The following is an 18,059-nucleotide window of genomic DNA, read 5'->3' as shown; positions in this document are numbered from 1 at the left end:
GTTGTAATCCTCTGTGGAGAAGCAGTCGCATTCCAAATCAATGGTTGCTCACTGCATGTTTAGCAATTTTCCCGTGAGAAGTGTTCTGTGGAGGTTCTTGTTGCTTAGCCTTTCTGTTTTGATGTGACTTGTGTTTGTCCTTGTGCTTGTATCAGTAATTGTTTGTATCAGTTACGTTGTTTCTTTGGCCTGCACGCTCTTTTGATTAACTGACATCCATTGGAATCATGCATATTTAATGAAATTATTCAGACATTCTCTATATAGGGAGCAGGAAACTTTCAATAAGGACAATAGATGATGATCTCTTGATTGATTACAACCGATACATTGGAAACAATTGCAAATGCTTTCCGTAAGTTTTCTAGATTAAGATGAGTGGATGTATGAATTCCCCTAAATAGTAAAAGATTAATATGAGTGGTATGTTCCATTGAACTCGAAGGATAGCTTGTTGACTCTTGCTCAAGTTGAGCCCTTTGTTCAATTGAACAGAGGATTAACTTTCATATATACCCTTTTTCAAAATATAATTAACCTAACTTTCATAACTTGAAGCTTCGGTAAGAAAAATCTAAGCAGTTCAGGCTTCCTTTATTACTCTCTCCAGAGGTATCTTCTTCTAGTAGAACTCCAGCTTTCTGACCTCCAAGATGGACCTCTCAGCATTTTTGTTCCTGATTTTTTTCCTTGAAGGACTTCCTTCAAGCAGCAGCTAGGGCTTGATATAAATTATGAATGTAATCCAACAACAGGTTTATATTTGTTTGATCCCTTGTCCCATGAAGTGAAAATGGTTTTTTGCAGATGAAGCTCATGATTATGTGGAGAGTATGGCTTCAGCTTACAGTACACACCAAACATGAAGTCGTGGAATGTTGCAAATTAAGAGTTGACTTAGATATTTCTAGCTTTTCTTTTTCATTCAAGCCTTTGAATTTTCTGAAGATATCAGTTTACGTAGAGTGCTTTGGTGTGTTTGAATTTTCTAAAGATACCAGTTTACGTAGAGTGCTCTGGTGTGTTTGAATTTTCTGAAGATATCAGTTTACGTAGAGTGCTCTGGTGTGTTATCTGTTATCATTTATGCCTATTTTCTTCATGAGCCTCTTTAGATGATTTAAAGCTCAGCATTGACATCTAGCACATTGTTGATGGGTGCCAGTTTCTTGCGAATGCAGCAGCATGGATCTAGCTTGTTAAGTTTAACACTACTTATTGTCTTTGAATTGTGCTTCAGCACTTGTAATTTTAATAATGTAATGTCACTAGGAGGAAACCTGGCAAAAGTTATTTCGCTTTGAAGGAGACCGAACAATTAATTCAGATTAGGTCTATCTTTAGATGAACTGCATCATAAAGCCATGACAAGTGACAAGTGTATTTTTCCCCTTTGAAATTCCTCTGCATTGGTCTTCGTTGGGGGTAAATCAGTTATCTTTCCTCCAGTTTTTTTTTCCACGATTTCAATCAGCCATGACAAGTGTATTTTACATTTTCTGTAAAATAATGGGCTTAGAGCTGACATTGTTTGAAAGAACAAAAGCCTAAGAAGGCCGGCTAAAGAGACGATCTCATCCAGCCTTAAGTGTATATGTAGAGATATTCAAGTCCAGCCCCGATGAAATTAACTCAGGAAATTAAAACCCAGTGAGAAGCTTAGATGGCCGAACCTTAAATGCAAAACAAGGAGGCCATGAAAAGCAGAAGAGACCATCAATTTCTGCTCTCTCTTCATATTTCTATCTTCCACCAAATCTGGGTTTGCTCACAGTCCGTTCGACAATGTCAGATTTATTTCTGAACTCTTAAGATTTTCTAGTTTAATTTTGTGTTTCCTCTTAATTTAATAAAAATGTACGTGGTTTTATTACTATAATGATGAGAATCAATAGAGTCTTCCATTTGAAATTAGACGCTACAAATCTAACCTCTAAGCTGTTGAGATTGTTACATAACAAAATAGAACAATCCCCTGTTTCTCCTCTAAGTTATCCATTTATCATGCTTTTATTCAAGTTGAATTTGAACTCTTGGATTGTTAGGGTGGCATCGTTTTCCAACAGGCCATAATTTCTTCCGCAAGGAAGTCATTAGGAAAGTACTGGTAGGTGCTGCTATGCAACCGCATCAGTTCCATCATCGTCACTATACAATTCAGGCGTACACGACGTTCACGTTTCAACTCAACAATCGTGTCTTCTTCTTTTCATCATGACTATCAATTTTCTGAAACGGCATTGTTGAAATCACGACATCCCACTTTTGACTATTTTATAAATTCATTGTTTACACTCAATGGAGCTTAATGGGTGAGTTCATTAACATTTTAATTTTGATTCGATGATGAAGTGGCAGCTAATCTCTTTAACTCCCAATCAATAAGGCCTACTTAAATTGACTTGGAGTTAAAAACTTTTTGTTTAAGAACACCGTCCCCTAATTACCTTGACTCCAAAGTCAAGGTCTCATTAATTAATTTAATTTTTATATATAATGTATTCAGTTCTTATTTTAGATATAATTGAGCAAAGAAAATTCATTAATAAATTTTTATATAATGTATGTTTTGCTGAAAAAATCCAAAAAACAAGTTTAAAAAATGCATCACAAAATGGAACACCGCAAGTCAAGCATCGGCGTCCACGGCATTTTACGCTTTAATTCTAACAATGTAACACGTTACAAATGCATTTATATTAGATGATTTTACGTAAACAATTTATTTATTTATTGTTATTTTTTTTGTTATATATATTATTTAAATTATTCCTTGAACGAATGACTTGAAACTTCAATTTTTATTAACCTGTCAATTTTTTTAAATAAAAAAAATTAAATTGTTCAACCTGACAAAGCACGGAGAACATATATATGAAATCATTATCTTCTTGTTCATTATTAGGCACCTGCTGCAATTGCGAGTTTGTTTCGCTGCAACTTCGCAGCACTGCAACTTCGCAACGGAGGTCCACAAAGAAAAACCAGTGATAGTGGGTGATGAAATTAAGAGTATTTAAAAAAAATGGGTGATCAAATTTCTTTAAAAGATGACAGTCATTTCCTGATACTGGTTGAATCCTAGCTTTAATCATGCTCCCACAAGGGCTTTCTTTTTTAAATTAAAGGTCGTGAGGAGACCACCAGTTTCTACAAGGAAATCACCAAGAAATTACTGCTTGCTGGTATTTTAAATTCAAAATGGCAGACCTCAAGTCAAGCATATGCGTACAAATGGCTGTTCCATTCAAGGTTTCTTTACTTAATTGATCTCAAACAAAAGGTGAAAAATCATTGATATCAAATTAAATCAAACCAAAAAAATTCTAGTAATCATGCAGGAAACTGTTTCTCTAAGATTTGCTAATAAAAATCCATATTGAGCTTAAACTGGGTCCAGCATGCGTTCTCGATAGCTGACAATAGTGGACTTGGAGTAATTTTATTTTTCTTTTATAATAATCAAGTGCACATATAATTAAAGCTAGTGTGCCAGTAGGAAGATGGCAAGCTACAAATGAGAAGCAGATTTCTCTGAAAAAAGATCGTGAGGAGACCACCAAAGTCTAAAAGTTTATCACGGGAAAATCCTTTGATCAAACGTATGAAGAGGACAAATTAAATTGTATATAAGAGACAGCTTGCTTTTGTATTTGGTCAAGCAGGAGCGTTATGAAGATGAGGCAAATGTGGGTGTGGATGCTGCTCATGGCGCTGGCCTTCGTCAACGAGCGGTGCCATTGTTGTTTGGGGGAAGAGAATTAGTCTCCTAGAGATAAAAGCTTGGTTCAGTCATGCAGGTGCTGGGTCCCATGATCTTATTAAACATGTTAATTATAATAAAACTAATAATATTAATAATACAAATAATAATAATTTTAATATTTATACTACTAATTATAATAAAAATAATAATATTTATAACACAAATAATAATATTTTTATATAAATATTTAGAATTATAATAAAAAAATAATTTAAAAAAATAATTTTATTATTTTTATTATAATTTAAAGTATAGAGTTGCGGGTTGGGTCGGGCAGGGATCCAAGAGGCTTGGATCAAATAGGGTAGGGAGATTAGGGGATGGGTTCGTGTCCAGATCCAAAAGAGTTGGGGTTTGGATCCATCAATGGTCGGACCTAAGAGGTTTGTGTCTTTCCACGTTCGAAAATAAAGGGTTTGAGTCCTTCTACATTCCAAACTAAAGGGGTTGGGTTCGTTTGTGTCCAGACCAAAGTGAGGTTAGGGGTTGGGTCCTCGTCCGAATCTAAAGGAGTTGGTGTTTGAGTCCTTCAGAGTATAGACGCATGGGGGGTTGGGGTTTGGGTTTGTGGCTGGATCCAAAAACATGGGGGGTGTAGCCGTATCCGAGCCCTAGAGGGTAAAGGATTGGGCCGTGTCTAGACCCATGACATTAAATTTGTCCAAAATCAATTAAAAAGAACTTGGACACATAAGACATGAAACCTGTCTAAAATAATCATATCATTGAATTGTGCTCCAATTTTACTAGATGATTATACATCATCTTTATAAATTAAGCCTAGAAGATTCTATTTTTGTAATTTTAATTATTTTTCTATTTAATTTTGGATGTTAATTATTTTTCTCACTTAGTTTTCAATTCTTTTGATTAGGTCGGTTTTAAACTTCTATATCAACAATGGGAATATGATTTTAAGATTAGACTATTGATTTACTAACTTTTCAAAAAAATATCAGAATTTTCTCTCAATTCCTATATAATTTTAAAACTATTACTTTAGAATTTGAGAAACTTCAATTTGGCCAGCAGTGGCATAAGGAAACGAAAAGGTTGTTACAGACTAATAAAGAAGAAAGTGGGATATCACACTTTTGACACCTTTATATATAGTTTATACACCAAATGCAATGCCGTTTGATTTTAGTTACTACACTAGATGCTGAGGAAAGCGGGTCAAGTCAAAATTTCTAATATCAACATATTAAAATAATTTGAAAACAAAACAATTTAATTTAAAAAATAATAATAAATTAACTTCAGTACAAATACATTCCCAAATAGAACCGATGTTTACTTGACCACTTGGCCTACAAACAAGACATCTTCGTAAGGAGTTTGAAAATAATGTGAATCAAACCTATTCAGGTTTTGACAAAAAAAGAATAAAATAAAATTGAGTATAATGAAAGATGCTTGGCAACGGAAGATAGAAAGAAAGATTTTTTTTTGTTTTTTGTTTTTTGTTTTTTTTATTATTATTATAATAAGAAGAAGAAGATATTTCTTTAGTGCTCCACTTGACAGGAGTACTTAGTTTATTTGGTTAGTGGAGCAAATTGCTTCAATAATAATCCCGTGACTTTACCCCACACACAGGGCTGTGGCCTGCGTGCAGGGAATTTGCGGGGTTTTTTTTGGGGGAACAAAGGGGCTGGAATTATTTGATAGGGATGGGGGCATTTTAAAGGACGGGGAAATTTAAGGAGGGGTCGGGGAGAAGGCTCTAAAGATCAACCCTAGTGATATTTTTACAAAAACATATTCACAACTCAAAAATATATTCTGCAATTTTCATCTTTTTTACCTGTTTATATTTTTCTCTGTGCTTCTATTAACTTAAATAGTTAAAGTGTTTGGTGCATACCATGTGTGGATGCATGGTTCGTACCAAGTTTTTCATGATTTTCACATGAATATTTAAAGTGTAATGGTTCTTGGTGTTGAAACTTTATGTGTGGATATTTATCGTTGTTTATTGTGAAATTGAATAAAGACTTTTCAACTAATTTTTATTTTACTCATTTTATATATAAACTCCTGTGTGTGTGTGTGTGTGTGTCTGTATATGTAGAACACGCACACACAAGAGTTTTCTTTTTGGAAGTGATAATCTTACATTGGTGGGTAAGTACTGTTGCGGACGTATGGGCTTGACTTTAGTCATTTAATTATATCACATGATGAAGAGAATTGCAATTAAACAGTATTGGCGCGGATGCACATACCAAATCAAATAGCTACACAAGGGAAAAGGGAACTACAAATCAATTAATAAAGGTATCCATCTGATAAACGCGGATATTAATATTAATAATACATGCTAATAATTTAATCATAATTCAACATTGATGACCTACTTGCAAACTTTGTATAATATATATTATATAATATGGAAAATGTGAAAACACAACATTCTAAATTTATTATTTTTAATAAGTAATACTCCTGCTTCTGTTCTATGTACGTTAACAAGCAATCTACTAATACTTTACAAATATTGATCAATAATCAAATAAATATAAGTTTAGAAAATTTAAATAAACAAATTATTTGGTTAGGAAGAGAAAATATTTTGAAGAACTTTTCAAATGATAAAAAAAAAAGAACTCATTTGGACAACTAAATCCAAGAAATACAAATTTTACTAGTATATAAGATTACGAGAGGAGTATTTTTCACTACCAATCCTTTGCATCTATATTACCTTGTTTAGAGAAACACTCTGCTTTGTATTTTATTGCAATAGCCTGCCATAACAACTAATGATCTTTAAATTGTTCTCATTTTAACTAGAATATCTAGTTGCTAATAGTTAATATAGGAACTCTCCCTAGAAGTATGCAGGCTTTCCAACTCTTTTAAGAACAATTCTTCTTGAGAATTTTCTTTACACTCTACTTGTGTGCCAAGAGTATATGCTATGCAACTTTGTGTAACTCTTTAGCTAATTGAGCACTCTTTCTTCGTTTCCAATGCAACCCTCAAATGCTTCTGATTGCCCTTTCTTATATACACATTCATGTGAAAAGGATAAGAACTTTTGATAAATATTATCTTTCAACTTTCTAATTTGTTACATTCTTAATAAGCTGCTAACATGTTTCACAGAAACTCTTTTCTGATTGTAGTATTGGAATAACTTGTATCCATCTTTTTTTTTTATAAAACTTATCTAAACTTCCTATATAATTTATCCATAGATAATTACATAAATAATCATGTTATATCCTATGAGATAAACTTAACTAATTCATTATCTAATTTGAATAAAGTAGAAACCTAAACAAAATGATCTTCAACAACACAAATAATCTTTCATTAATCAAAACCAAACATTTTGACACTTACAATCTCCCTCTTTAGCTGATTTGTGACAAAACATTATGAAGATGAATTAGCATGTAAGTAGGTAAGATAGTTCAATCATAAACAAATGCCTTATTAATGTACACCTACAAGCACAACTGAAATAGTGTTATGTAGTGTGATAATAGTTAATAATATTTATGCAACAATATCTTAATAATTCCTAACATGTTTAATGCAAACAATTCATAACATATATATTCGAAGAATACTTCATGTAGCATGTTACATCCTAATAATTTATAATATGTGATGAGAATGCCAAATATCATATTTTTATTCCATAATGTTTAGTTTTTTTATATTTATTTGGTGCCTACATTCAATCGTTATTTTTATATTTTGATTTAGGATGTAAATGGAGGCATTAAGGGCAAAACAAGATAATTAGACAATTCTAGATAGTTTTGACACAACTTTTAATCTTGGCATAACTCTCTATTTTCTATTTCATTCTTTTCCTTCCCTCTCCCCTGTTCTGTGTTTTTTCAGTTCTCTCATCCCCTGTTCTTTGTCTACTTTTTTCTTCTGCTCTGTTTTTACTCTTCAAATCCCTTTGCTTTTCCTTTTCCTTTCTTTCTATTTTTTTTTCTCTCTCATGTTCTTCTCTTCCATCTTTTTCCTGTTCTTTCCTCTCTATCCTTTTGTTCTCTCATTTTTTTTCAACTCCCCTGATTCTCAAACAATATCCCTCTGTTTTTCATTCCCCCTTTCTCTTTATTTTTTTTTTCAAAATCTTTCTTTTTCAAAACCCCCTATTGTTTCTCTCTTTTCATGTGGTATTTATAAGCAGAGGATAGGAAGCCACCTTGCCATGTCCAGTCATGGTTCAAGGTGTGGCATGGGGCGGCCTCTGTGCAGCAGACCACAAGTCGCTCGTAAGGCACGACTTCCCTCTCTTTTCTTCATTATGGTGGTAGGGCATGTGGGTGTATGAGTTATGCCAGGGTTTGGGCAAGTGGAGAGAGAGAGAGAGGAAAAAAGCATGGGAAAAAACCCTTTTCTTTTCCTGCTATGCTTCTAGGGAAGAAGAAGCATAATGTCATTCAAAACAGCATCGTTTTGTGCTTTTATCCTCTCTTTTTTTAAAAAAATAAAGAAAATAAAATAGCATCGTTTCATTTAATAGAAAATTGTTCCAAAATGTTTTAAATTCCAAATTAGTTCTTAACTTGTAATTTCTTCAATCAAGTCCTCAATTGTAATTTTGATTTTAAAAATCAATTCATTTGCATCCCTACCAAATTCCAACATTGATATTGATGTTGGCCACCTTTTTCACTTTAGTCTTTGATTTTGAATTTGTGCATTTTGACACTCAATTGATTAACAAACTTTTAATTTCTTCAATTTAACCCCTGATTCATTTAATTATAGCTCCTCTATTTATGTGTTTTTTCTTGTTTGGTCCTTGGTTTTGAATTTCTTCAATCAAGTCCCTAATTGACCATCAAACTTCAATATTTATGCAATTAAGACCCTAATTTGATCAAATCAACTCTTAAAAATGATAATTTGATCCCTAAAATTTAGTTTCTTCCAATTAAAGCCTAAATTGACTTAAAAATTATTTTTTGTTGCAATCAAACTCTCTATGAATTTAATTAAACATTTAATAAAATTTAATTGAGTCCATAAACATAATTTGATTTTGAACTTTTATTTCTTAATTTGAATTTTTTTTTTGTCAATAAGGCTCTCATAAGTCAAAAATATTCTTTCTTAATTTGAATTTTTTTTTGTCAATAAGGCTCTCATGAGTCAAAAATATACTGTCAAATTTTAATCCTTATATTTTTAAACCTCTGCAATTAATTTTTGGGCGCTCTGACATCCTTTTTCCATTGCTACTTTTTTTTTTTAATTTTCTTCTAAATATTTTTTAATTTTCTTCTTTTTTATGTGGGGAACCAAAAATGGGTAGTGACAATGGTCCTATGTAGCTAAATTTTTATTTAGTAAAAGAAAATGGAAACCTCAAAATAAATAGGACTATGAGATCTAATTTGTTTTTATTGTTCAATTTATGCATTGAGTGTTAAATGTTTTTCGGTGCCTATTTTCATGATTGTCCCATTTAATTACTAGAAGGCCTAATAGTTTATTATTCATTGCAATCTACTATTCGGTTATATATTGAATTCATAATTGTTTAATCTCTAATTTATGAAGCAAGTAAGGTTTAATGATTTGTTGTGTCAAAAATTAATAAATCTAAGGAAGAATATTCAACTAATTTCATAATGATTTATTAAATGTAACCATTCTAGAAGAAACACATTCAGGGATCTATGAAGCACATCAATCGGGTCCTAAACTTCACTTTCAAATCAAAAGAATGGGATACTACTGGCCTACAATGGTGAGAGGAATTAGGGTAGATCATCATTATGGTTTGGTTGAAATCAGTAAAAGAGATAGACTTAAAAACATCAATGGTATTTTCATATTTGCCAAACAATGCCAACAAGTATATTACTTATACACTCATTTCTTTAAAAATTATCATAATAAAGTTGATTGGTTATTCGTTGTGAAAATCAAATCTAAAAGTCATGTCTAAGTTGTTAAATATAGCAACAATGAAGTAACCGGGAAGAACATGTATTTCAACTAAATGAGTTAGTTGATCCATATTGAATTGCTTTATTTGCTGAGTTAGAAAAAGATTCAAATTTTAATGTCACATAGAATACTTATGTTTATGTTAATATTTGACGAGTTAAATGATATATTAAGTATTAATAAAAATATATAAGTTGATAAAGATGAGGTTGAAGGGATCGAATAACTTCAGTTCAATAAAAAAGATGATGAACAAGAAGATGATGAAAATGAAGATGATGAGGATTTAGATTCAACAGTGGGTCTAAACTTATTTTAGATGTAAAATATCATTATGCAACTAACATCTTTATTGTCATGGTGTAATGCACTGTACTGTGTACATTTATCAATTGTTTGTTATTGTTGGATAAGATATGAATGCACCTATTGCTACTACTTAATTATACTTGATAGGGATTACACCTAACATAAAAAAAAAATTACAATTAATTTTCTGGTGTTGCGTGTCTAAATATATGATTCTTTTTTTCCCCGCGTTAATTTGTTTTTCTTTTGTTATGGTTCAAACTGTCCGTCAAGCTTAACAGCATCCAATAACTTGGCAATCTAATTGATTCCACACATGCACAAGTGTATATATATAAGACACATTGGTTTGGAATTGAGACAGCAATAATTGTCCACAAGCTTATTGTAGCTATATAGGGATTTGGCATCATAGCTAGGTAATGGAGAAGCTCGTTTCAAGCTGGAATAATGTCCAAACCGTGCCTGAGAAGTACATTTTTCCACCGGAAAAGCGACCAGGGAATGTCACTTTCAATGCAAGCAAGTCCATACCAGTTATAGATCTTGAAGCAATAGCCATTAGTCAAGATAGAGATGCTACTATACAAAAAATTCTGAAAGCTGGTCAAGATTATGGATTTTTTCAGGTTCACAACTTCAAATATTATGAGCTTTGATATTTACACGGTCCATGACTATATGTGTTAGAACTGTATGATAAAATCGCATGATATTGTTTTATATTATTCCTCTTTAACAGTAACATGCTCGAATGCGATTTAGCTTTAGTATGTGCAATCATTTACCACTTTGATTTAAAATTAATGATCATCATATGCCTAACAGTTGATCAAGGTAGAGAATCATAGAAGTAATGATAAATTCACAAATTAAGTGCAGGTGATCAATCATGGCGTCGCTGAAGATTTGATGAATGACACAATGAGTGTCTTCAAGGAATTCTTTGAGTTGCCTGAAGAGGACAAGACAAGCTTCTACTGCGAGGATGGAATGAGAAACAATCATTGCATGTTGTATACAAGTAGTTTACTTTATGCTACTGAAGATGTTCACTTATGGCGAGATAATTTAAGGAACTCTTGTCATCCTCTAGAGGAATGCATTCAACACTGGCCTGAAAAACCAACAAGATACCGGTAAATTGAGCTTGCAAATTTGTATATATGGACTGATAATCATTCTCGATACCTTAATTTCTCTAAAAATTGTAGTTTTTCCACAGTTTATATATATTTCCGTTATTTTTTACAGACATGTTGTCGGGGCTTATGCTACTGAAGTGAAAAAATTGGCCGCAACAATCTTGGAGTTACTTTGTGAAGGACTGGGGCTGGAGTCCGGGCACTTTGGGGGTAAGCTCAGTGAAATCCCAAGTTTGTTAGTCAATCATTATCCACCATGCCCAGATCCAAGTTTGACCCTCGGAGTCTCCGAACACTGTGATCCTAATCTCATAACCATTTTACAACAAGATAGTGATGTGTTTGGGCTTCAAGTCTTAAAGAATGGTGAATGGGTTGGTGTTGAGCCAATTTCTAATGCATTTGTGGTTAACATGGGATACCAAATGCAGGTAAACTCCCGCTTATCTTTTTAATTTTTTGTTCACGGCTCTGAATCCGTAAAGAGACAGATTATTTGTAGATCAGAATTAGAAAAATCGTGAGTTTTACCGATAATATAGAGTTTAAATCCTAAACGGGCAAGAACGGAGCACACACCGGCCTTAATCAATCATTAGACAAACTCTTAGGTTCCGTTTATATTTCATTATATTTTATGTCAATAATATATCCTTGATGAGATTATATATATTGAGCTTTAAGCTCACAAAATGGCTGGTCTATGTTTAGATTATCAGTAACAACAAGCTGAGAAGCGTCGAACATCGAGCAGTGACAAATTCAGAGAAAGCTCGGACAAGTGTTGCCATGTTTTTCTTTCCTAGTGGTGACAGCATTGTAGAGCCTGCCAAAGCTCTTGTTGATCCACTCAACCCTGCAATTTATAAATCCTTTCAGTATAAAGAGTTCATTGCCCATTTCTTGAAGAAGTCTGGTGGCACTGATGTCGCCTTGGAGCCTTTTAAGCTGCAGGCTAATTAGCCGGCTATTGTTTCAATGACGGTCAAACACCGGAAGATTACCTGCCTCTTGCCCTATACTATATCATGCTTTCGGGAATACTTCTTTATCTTATGTCTTTATTGCGTTGGCATGTAAAAATAAAACTTAATAAGTTATTCTGTAATGATGAACTGTTGTGTTGTGTTACGAATAAAATAGTAAACTATTGTGTGCTCTACCATCGGACTATTTGGATTATTTATATTGAGAATAAGAACTTCAGCCTTTTACAAGATTTTGATGGCTAAATTTAATATAAAAAAGCTATACTTTACATGATTTTGTCAGCTAATTAACAAAAACTAAATTATTGAAATCATATTTTTTTTTGATGAATTGCTTATTAATCTAGAATGTATATATAAAAATCAAAGAAAAAAACAGTGAATAGTAGACAATTGCGTATTGCCTTGGTCCAGCTCACTTGCTGATAATACCTAAAATATCATATCCAAAATAATAATAATAATAATAAGAAGAAGAAGAAGATATGTCTTTAGTGCTCCACTTGACAGGAGCACTTGGTTTGTTTGGTTAATGGAGCATATTGCTTTAATAATAACCCCGTGACTTTACCCCTCACACAGGGTTGCGCGCAGGGAATTTTCGGGCTTTTTATTGGGGGAACAAAGGAGCTGGAATTATTTGATATGAATGGGGGCATTTTAAAAGACGGGGAAATTTAAGGAGGGGGGAGAAGACTTCTACAAGCTTCACTACGCTTCTCACTGTAAAATGCAACCGATCTGCCTTCTTGAGAAAGTATAGCACCAATGCCAACAATAGAAGCATGGCCCTCGATTTTGAAATAGCTTGTCAAAATCTAGCGGTGCTAAAATTGGGGTAGATAATAATTTCTCCTTGATCAGCGTGAAACATTGTTTTGTTTCCAATCCCCAGTGGAATTTTTCCTTTTTCATGCATTCAGTAAGTGGTGGGACTATCCGGCTAAAGTCTCTAACAAACCATCTGTAAAATGTTGCCAGACCATGAAAACTACTAACCTGCCCACTGTTTGAGGAGTTGGCCTCTCTCATATGGCACGAATCTTTTCTTCATCAACTTTAATCCTATCAACACTTGCCACGAATCCTAAAAATAACAAACGGCTAGTCATAAAGCTACACTTTTTTGAATTAACATACAACTTATTTTGCAGTAAAATTATAAATACTTCCCTCAAGTACAAAAAATTATCAGATTTGCTCTGGATATATATTAATATATTATCAAAATACACCACAATAAATTTTTTAGTGATAGGTTTTAATGCCTGGTTCATGATCCGCATGAAAAAACTAGGCACATTGGTATGTCCAAACAATATCATTAACCATTTCTCTCGAGGCTTGATCCAAATCTGATGGTACCTGCTCTGCTGTCTCCAGGCTTGATCCAAATCTGATCCAAATCTGATGGTACCTGCTCTGCAAGTTAATTTTTTAAAAGACTTTGGATCCGGATAGCATGTTTAGCATATCTTCCAATCAAGGAACAGGGAACTTATATTTAATAGTGATCTTGTTAATTGCCCAACTGCACGTCGATGCACATGTGCTAATATGACTAGAAGATTGATGTCTCCTCCCAAAAATATCAAAGTAATAAATAACCTGGTAAGACCGAGGTCGAATCACAGGAAATTTAACTATATAATAATAATAATAATAATGGTGGTGGTGGTGGTGATGGACTATATAAAATTATAAACAACAAATGAAAAGGAGTTGAAGAGAACTTTTGAAATGTGATATTAAAGTAAGAATTAAATAATAATAAAATAATTGCCAAGATGATCTACTAATAGTATTTCAAACAAGGATAGTATAAACTCTTTTTATTGCTAAATTGGAAACCACACACAAATGAGGTTCCAATCTGATTATAAATTGTTAATATGATTACATTAGTTATCTTATTCGAATAATGTTAATGCTTATAATTGTTGTCAGATATTCATAATTATAACTTATGTTAACAACAAATCAAGTTCCTTTCATAGCACAGGTGTCGGTTATACCATACGGTCTGTGCTATGAACGTGCCAAGTATTTGTTGTACGAAGGGTTATATAACATAAATCTAGATTAACCATTTAGCAAACAAAATATTAAAAGTGAATAAGATAATAAATATAAAATATGTTAGTATCAAACATTAAAGTCCATGTTAAGTTTATATTATACTTATTCTTATACCATGAATGTACATTTTTCACTTTGACATGATAAACTTAGTTAAACATAATTAATAAGAGAAACATAGATAAACAAGAGGAGAATATGATTATATAAGTATAATAAAGGAAATGAAAGGTATAAACAAGATATTAATAAAAGCAAAACTTAAGCATTACAAAAATATAAAGAAAGAGAGCAAGAACATGATCTTGATCTAAAAACCAAGATGCTTAAATGCATGACAAATGCCTTTTTTTATAAGCCTACGTATAAAGAGCAAATGGCAACATCTTATGCCAATCCTTATAGATGACTATCATCTTCTAAATAAATCTTCTTGACAGTTTCTACCGTACCATTCATCTTTGGCCTATATGGCGAGGAATATGAATGCTTGATTTTCCATTTAGCGTAAAGTTCTATTATCATCTTGCTATTGAAGTTCATGGGCATTATTAATTATAATCTTTTCTAATGGACCATATTGACAGATCAAGTCTCTTTCCATAAATTTCTTCATCACTTTTTGCCTCTACGTCATCCAAACATCTCAACAAAATTCCATCAGATGATATCTTATACAAAGTTTCCCTATCAAGATAGAAATCTATTACCAACCTCCTCAAAGTCTTCATATTGATTTTAGATACCCCATGGGATATGTCTTGTTTTGGATGAAATTCTTAATATCATAGTACTAACGGTTTCCATCTATTTCTCTTTCAACTAAGCAACAATGAGTTGGGTTATTTTTGATATCAATGTGTATCGGTTGTACCTTATGCCCAAAGTCCATTTTGGTCATGGAAGCTAAACATGGCTAAAGCATCAACAAAAATGGTTTCCTTTCCTTCCTAAATAGGTGAACTTTATTTCCTTAAATTCTTCGGCTAATTTAGACAAGTATTCCTGGTAAGGCCTTAACTTCTCTTTCTTGGTTTGTCATTCTCCTTTTACTTGGTAAATGATCAACATTGAGTCTCTATACACATCTATATTTTTATTTTTAACTCCAATACAGCCTCTAAAACCAAGAATGCAAGCTTCATACTCAACTATGTTGTGAGTGCACCCAAACTGCGACTTAACTAAAACCGAATATTGTTTTTATTTGGAGAGATTATCATTGCACTAAATCTATTACCATATATGTTTATAGCACCATCAATGTATATAGTCCACCAATCTAATTTCCCTTCCTCAACTGAAAGCACATCTTCATCAAGAAAGTCAAATTTTAATGACTCATAATCTTCCATGGCATGGTCGGCCAGCTGATTGGTAATAACACTCCCTTTTATAGCTTTTCTTGTCATATATATTATATCTTACTCAGCCAGTAGAACTTGTTATTTTGCAATTCGATTGATAGATAGGGGTGAATTCAATAGGTACTGCTTGATTTTCTCGAAAGCTTCTTCACATTCTTATTTCAAATTTTGAGATTCTTTTTCCTTAACAAATGAAGATTAGGTCACAAGTCGTGGTTAATTGGGTTATAAACCAAGCAATGTAATTCAACCTTCCCAAGAACTTTCTTACATCCTTCTCAGCCTTGGAAGCTGACATAGAATGAATAAACTTTACTTAACCAGGGTCCACTTCCAACAACTTCCCAGATTTCACCCCGAATGAACACCTTGCATGGTTAAGCCCCAACTTGTACTTCCTTAGTTTTTCAAACAATTCCTTCAATAGTTGGACATGATTCTCTCCCTCTCTAGATTTAGCAATCATGTTATCCATGTATACTTCAATCTCTTCGTGCATTATTGTCGCGGGGTGCACGAGCGTCTGACGACGGCAGAGGCTCTTGTCGTGCCTCCTAATGAGGGGTGTTGTGTGTTGGAAAATTATGATTAATTTTTAGGAATCGCCACCTAGTATTATGGTTATTAGGAACCTATGGTCTGCGAGAGTCTGAGTAAGGGACTAGTCATGCAACGGGAAGACGCATCACCCCCAGTGCACCTTACCTAAGGTAAACTGCATTGTTGTTTGATTGTTTTTGAGGTTGAATTTCTATTTATTGGTCATATCTAAGGCTCAAGGCAGATCTCTCTTCATGAGAGAGTTTCTACCTTATCGGGTTACATCCTAACCGTTCTAAAGTCTGAATATTAACATCGTATTTATTTACATATTGTATGTTTAATACCCGAGGGTGTATTTTATCGTGTAATTTTACACCCCATAAATATTAAAGTCTACATCTAAATCCTAAAAAAAAGATTGAAAAAAGATTTTTGATATATTGGCTAAATCCTAATGGATGATCATATACTGGTTATGATATCCAGTTTAAAAAAAAAACATGAAAAAGATGCAATTTTATTTTTATTATTTTTTAATGAAACATATGCTTGGAAAATTTTTAGAATTTGTCTGTATGCATGAAAATAATTTTTAAAAATAGAAATTGATTCAAAATATTTTTTTTATTTTTTTGAAATATTTTGGAGAAAACCGGATATTTTAATACCGAATTTGTATTTTATAGTGTAAATATACAAACCAATATTATGCAAAATTAACAGAAAAATATTTAAGAAAATCACAAAAAAATTTAAGGATTTTTTTAACTTTTTTGGAATTGTTTTGTTTTTTTAATATATATATATATATAAACATGTGGGCTGGGCCGGGCCCAGCTGACTCGGCCGAGCTCAGCCCAGAAGAGGTGGGCCGATGTTGTCCCAGATTTTTTTTGGGCCGGGCTGGACCCAACCATTTGGACTGGGTCGTAACTGGCCCGGCCCAAATGAAGGAAGCTAATTAATTAGCTGCTGCATGTAGAAATGAATTCTGCATGCAGCGGCCACGATGAGGAAGAATAGAGAAAGAGGCAAAACAGGGAGGAGGAAGATGTCTGGCATAGGGTCTCGGTCGTGATGTGGTTGTTCGGCCGGTGGCTCAGGGAGTGTCGACTGAGGTGATGGTGGCCATAGTCGACTGTTGGAAGAGGAAGAAAACATTGCAGAGGAGGGAGAAAAGCCAGAAGAAGAAGAGAGGAAAGAGTCACGGTGCCCGGTAGGCTTCCTATGCTGGAGAGGATGGTTTTCTAGCTAGCAGTGACAATGGTGGTGGCGGCTGAAGGCACTGCTGAGAAGGAGAAAGGAGAAAGGAGAGAGAGAGAGGCGGCAGAAAAAGAAGAAAAACAGGGGAGGTGGCTGGTTTTTCTCCCACTTTGGACCCAATTTTCTCCTCCCTCAGGTCATCAACAGAGCCTCTATTTATAGGTGGTGGAAGAGGGTAATCTTGTCTACACCGGGGTAAAATTTCAGCCATTGATTCAGTTGGCTTGGATCCCAACCGTTGGCTCAAAGTAGGCACCCTGAGTTGTCAATTCTGCAAAAAAAAGCTATCTGAGTTGGCCTCTTTGGGGTAGTGCCACGTCCGTTTATTTACCAGTGGACCAGTGCTGACCATACCTGATGTAGTGGGATTTCTGGTGATCAGTTTTGTGTAAGTTTTGGCAAATTTGGTGGACGTTAAATGCATTAAATGTACCTGCAAAGGGAGTGACCGAACCGATTTTTTGGAAAAATAACAAAGACAATGAACAGTGACTAGATGACGCGTCGTCTGGACCTCTTTTTTTTTTTTGTAAAAATAGCGCCGTTTTGGACTAAAATAGAGATTTTTACTAAATTTCAATTGAATCCTTTTTCTTTCAAATACTTTCAATTGAACCCCTAATTGACTCTAAACTTTGGATTTAATGCAATTAAGCCCCTGCTG

The 18,059-nt window shown here is 33.5% G+C and overlaps 1 protein-coding gene across 1 annotated transcript; it reads left to right on the top strand.

The window, feature by feature from the left end:
- Nucleotides 1–10,354: 10,354 nt before the first annotated feature.
- On the top strand, nt 10,355–12,340 carry LOC105135649 (hyoscyamine 6-dioxygenase-like). Its single transcript, XM_011040632.1, has 4 exons — nt 10,355–10,638; nt 10,892–11,148; nt 11,264–11,585; nt 11,866–12,340. The coding sequence occupies exons 1-4, from the start codon at nt 10,432–10,434 to the stop codon at nt 12,115–12,117; spliced, it is 1,038 nt and encodes a 345-aa protein (XP_011038934.1). The 5' UTR covers nt 10,355–10,431; the 3' UTR covers nt 12,118–12,340.
- Nucleotides 12,341–18,059: the final 5,719 nt, after the last annotated feature.

This window comes from Populus euphratica, unplaced genomic scaffold (genome assembly GCF_000495115.2).
Source record: "Populus euphratica unplaced genomic scaffold, PopEup_1.0 scaffold271.1, whole genome shotgun sequence".
Taxonomy (NCBI): domain Eukaryota; kingdom Viridiplantae; phylum Streptophyta; class Magnoliopsida; order Malpighiales; family Salicaceae; genus Populus; species Populus euphratica.
This window is presented reverse-complemented; position numbering and strand designations above follow the sequence as displayed.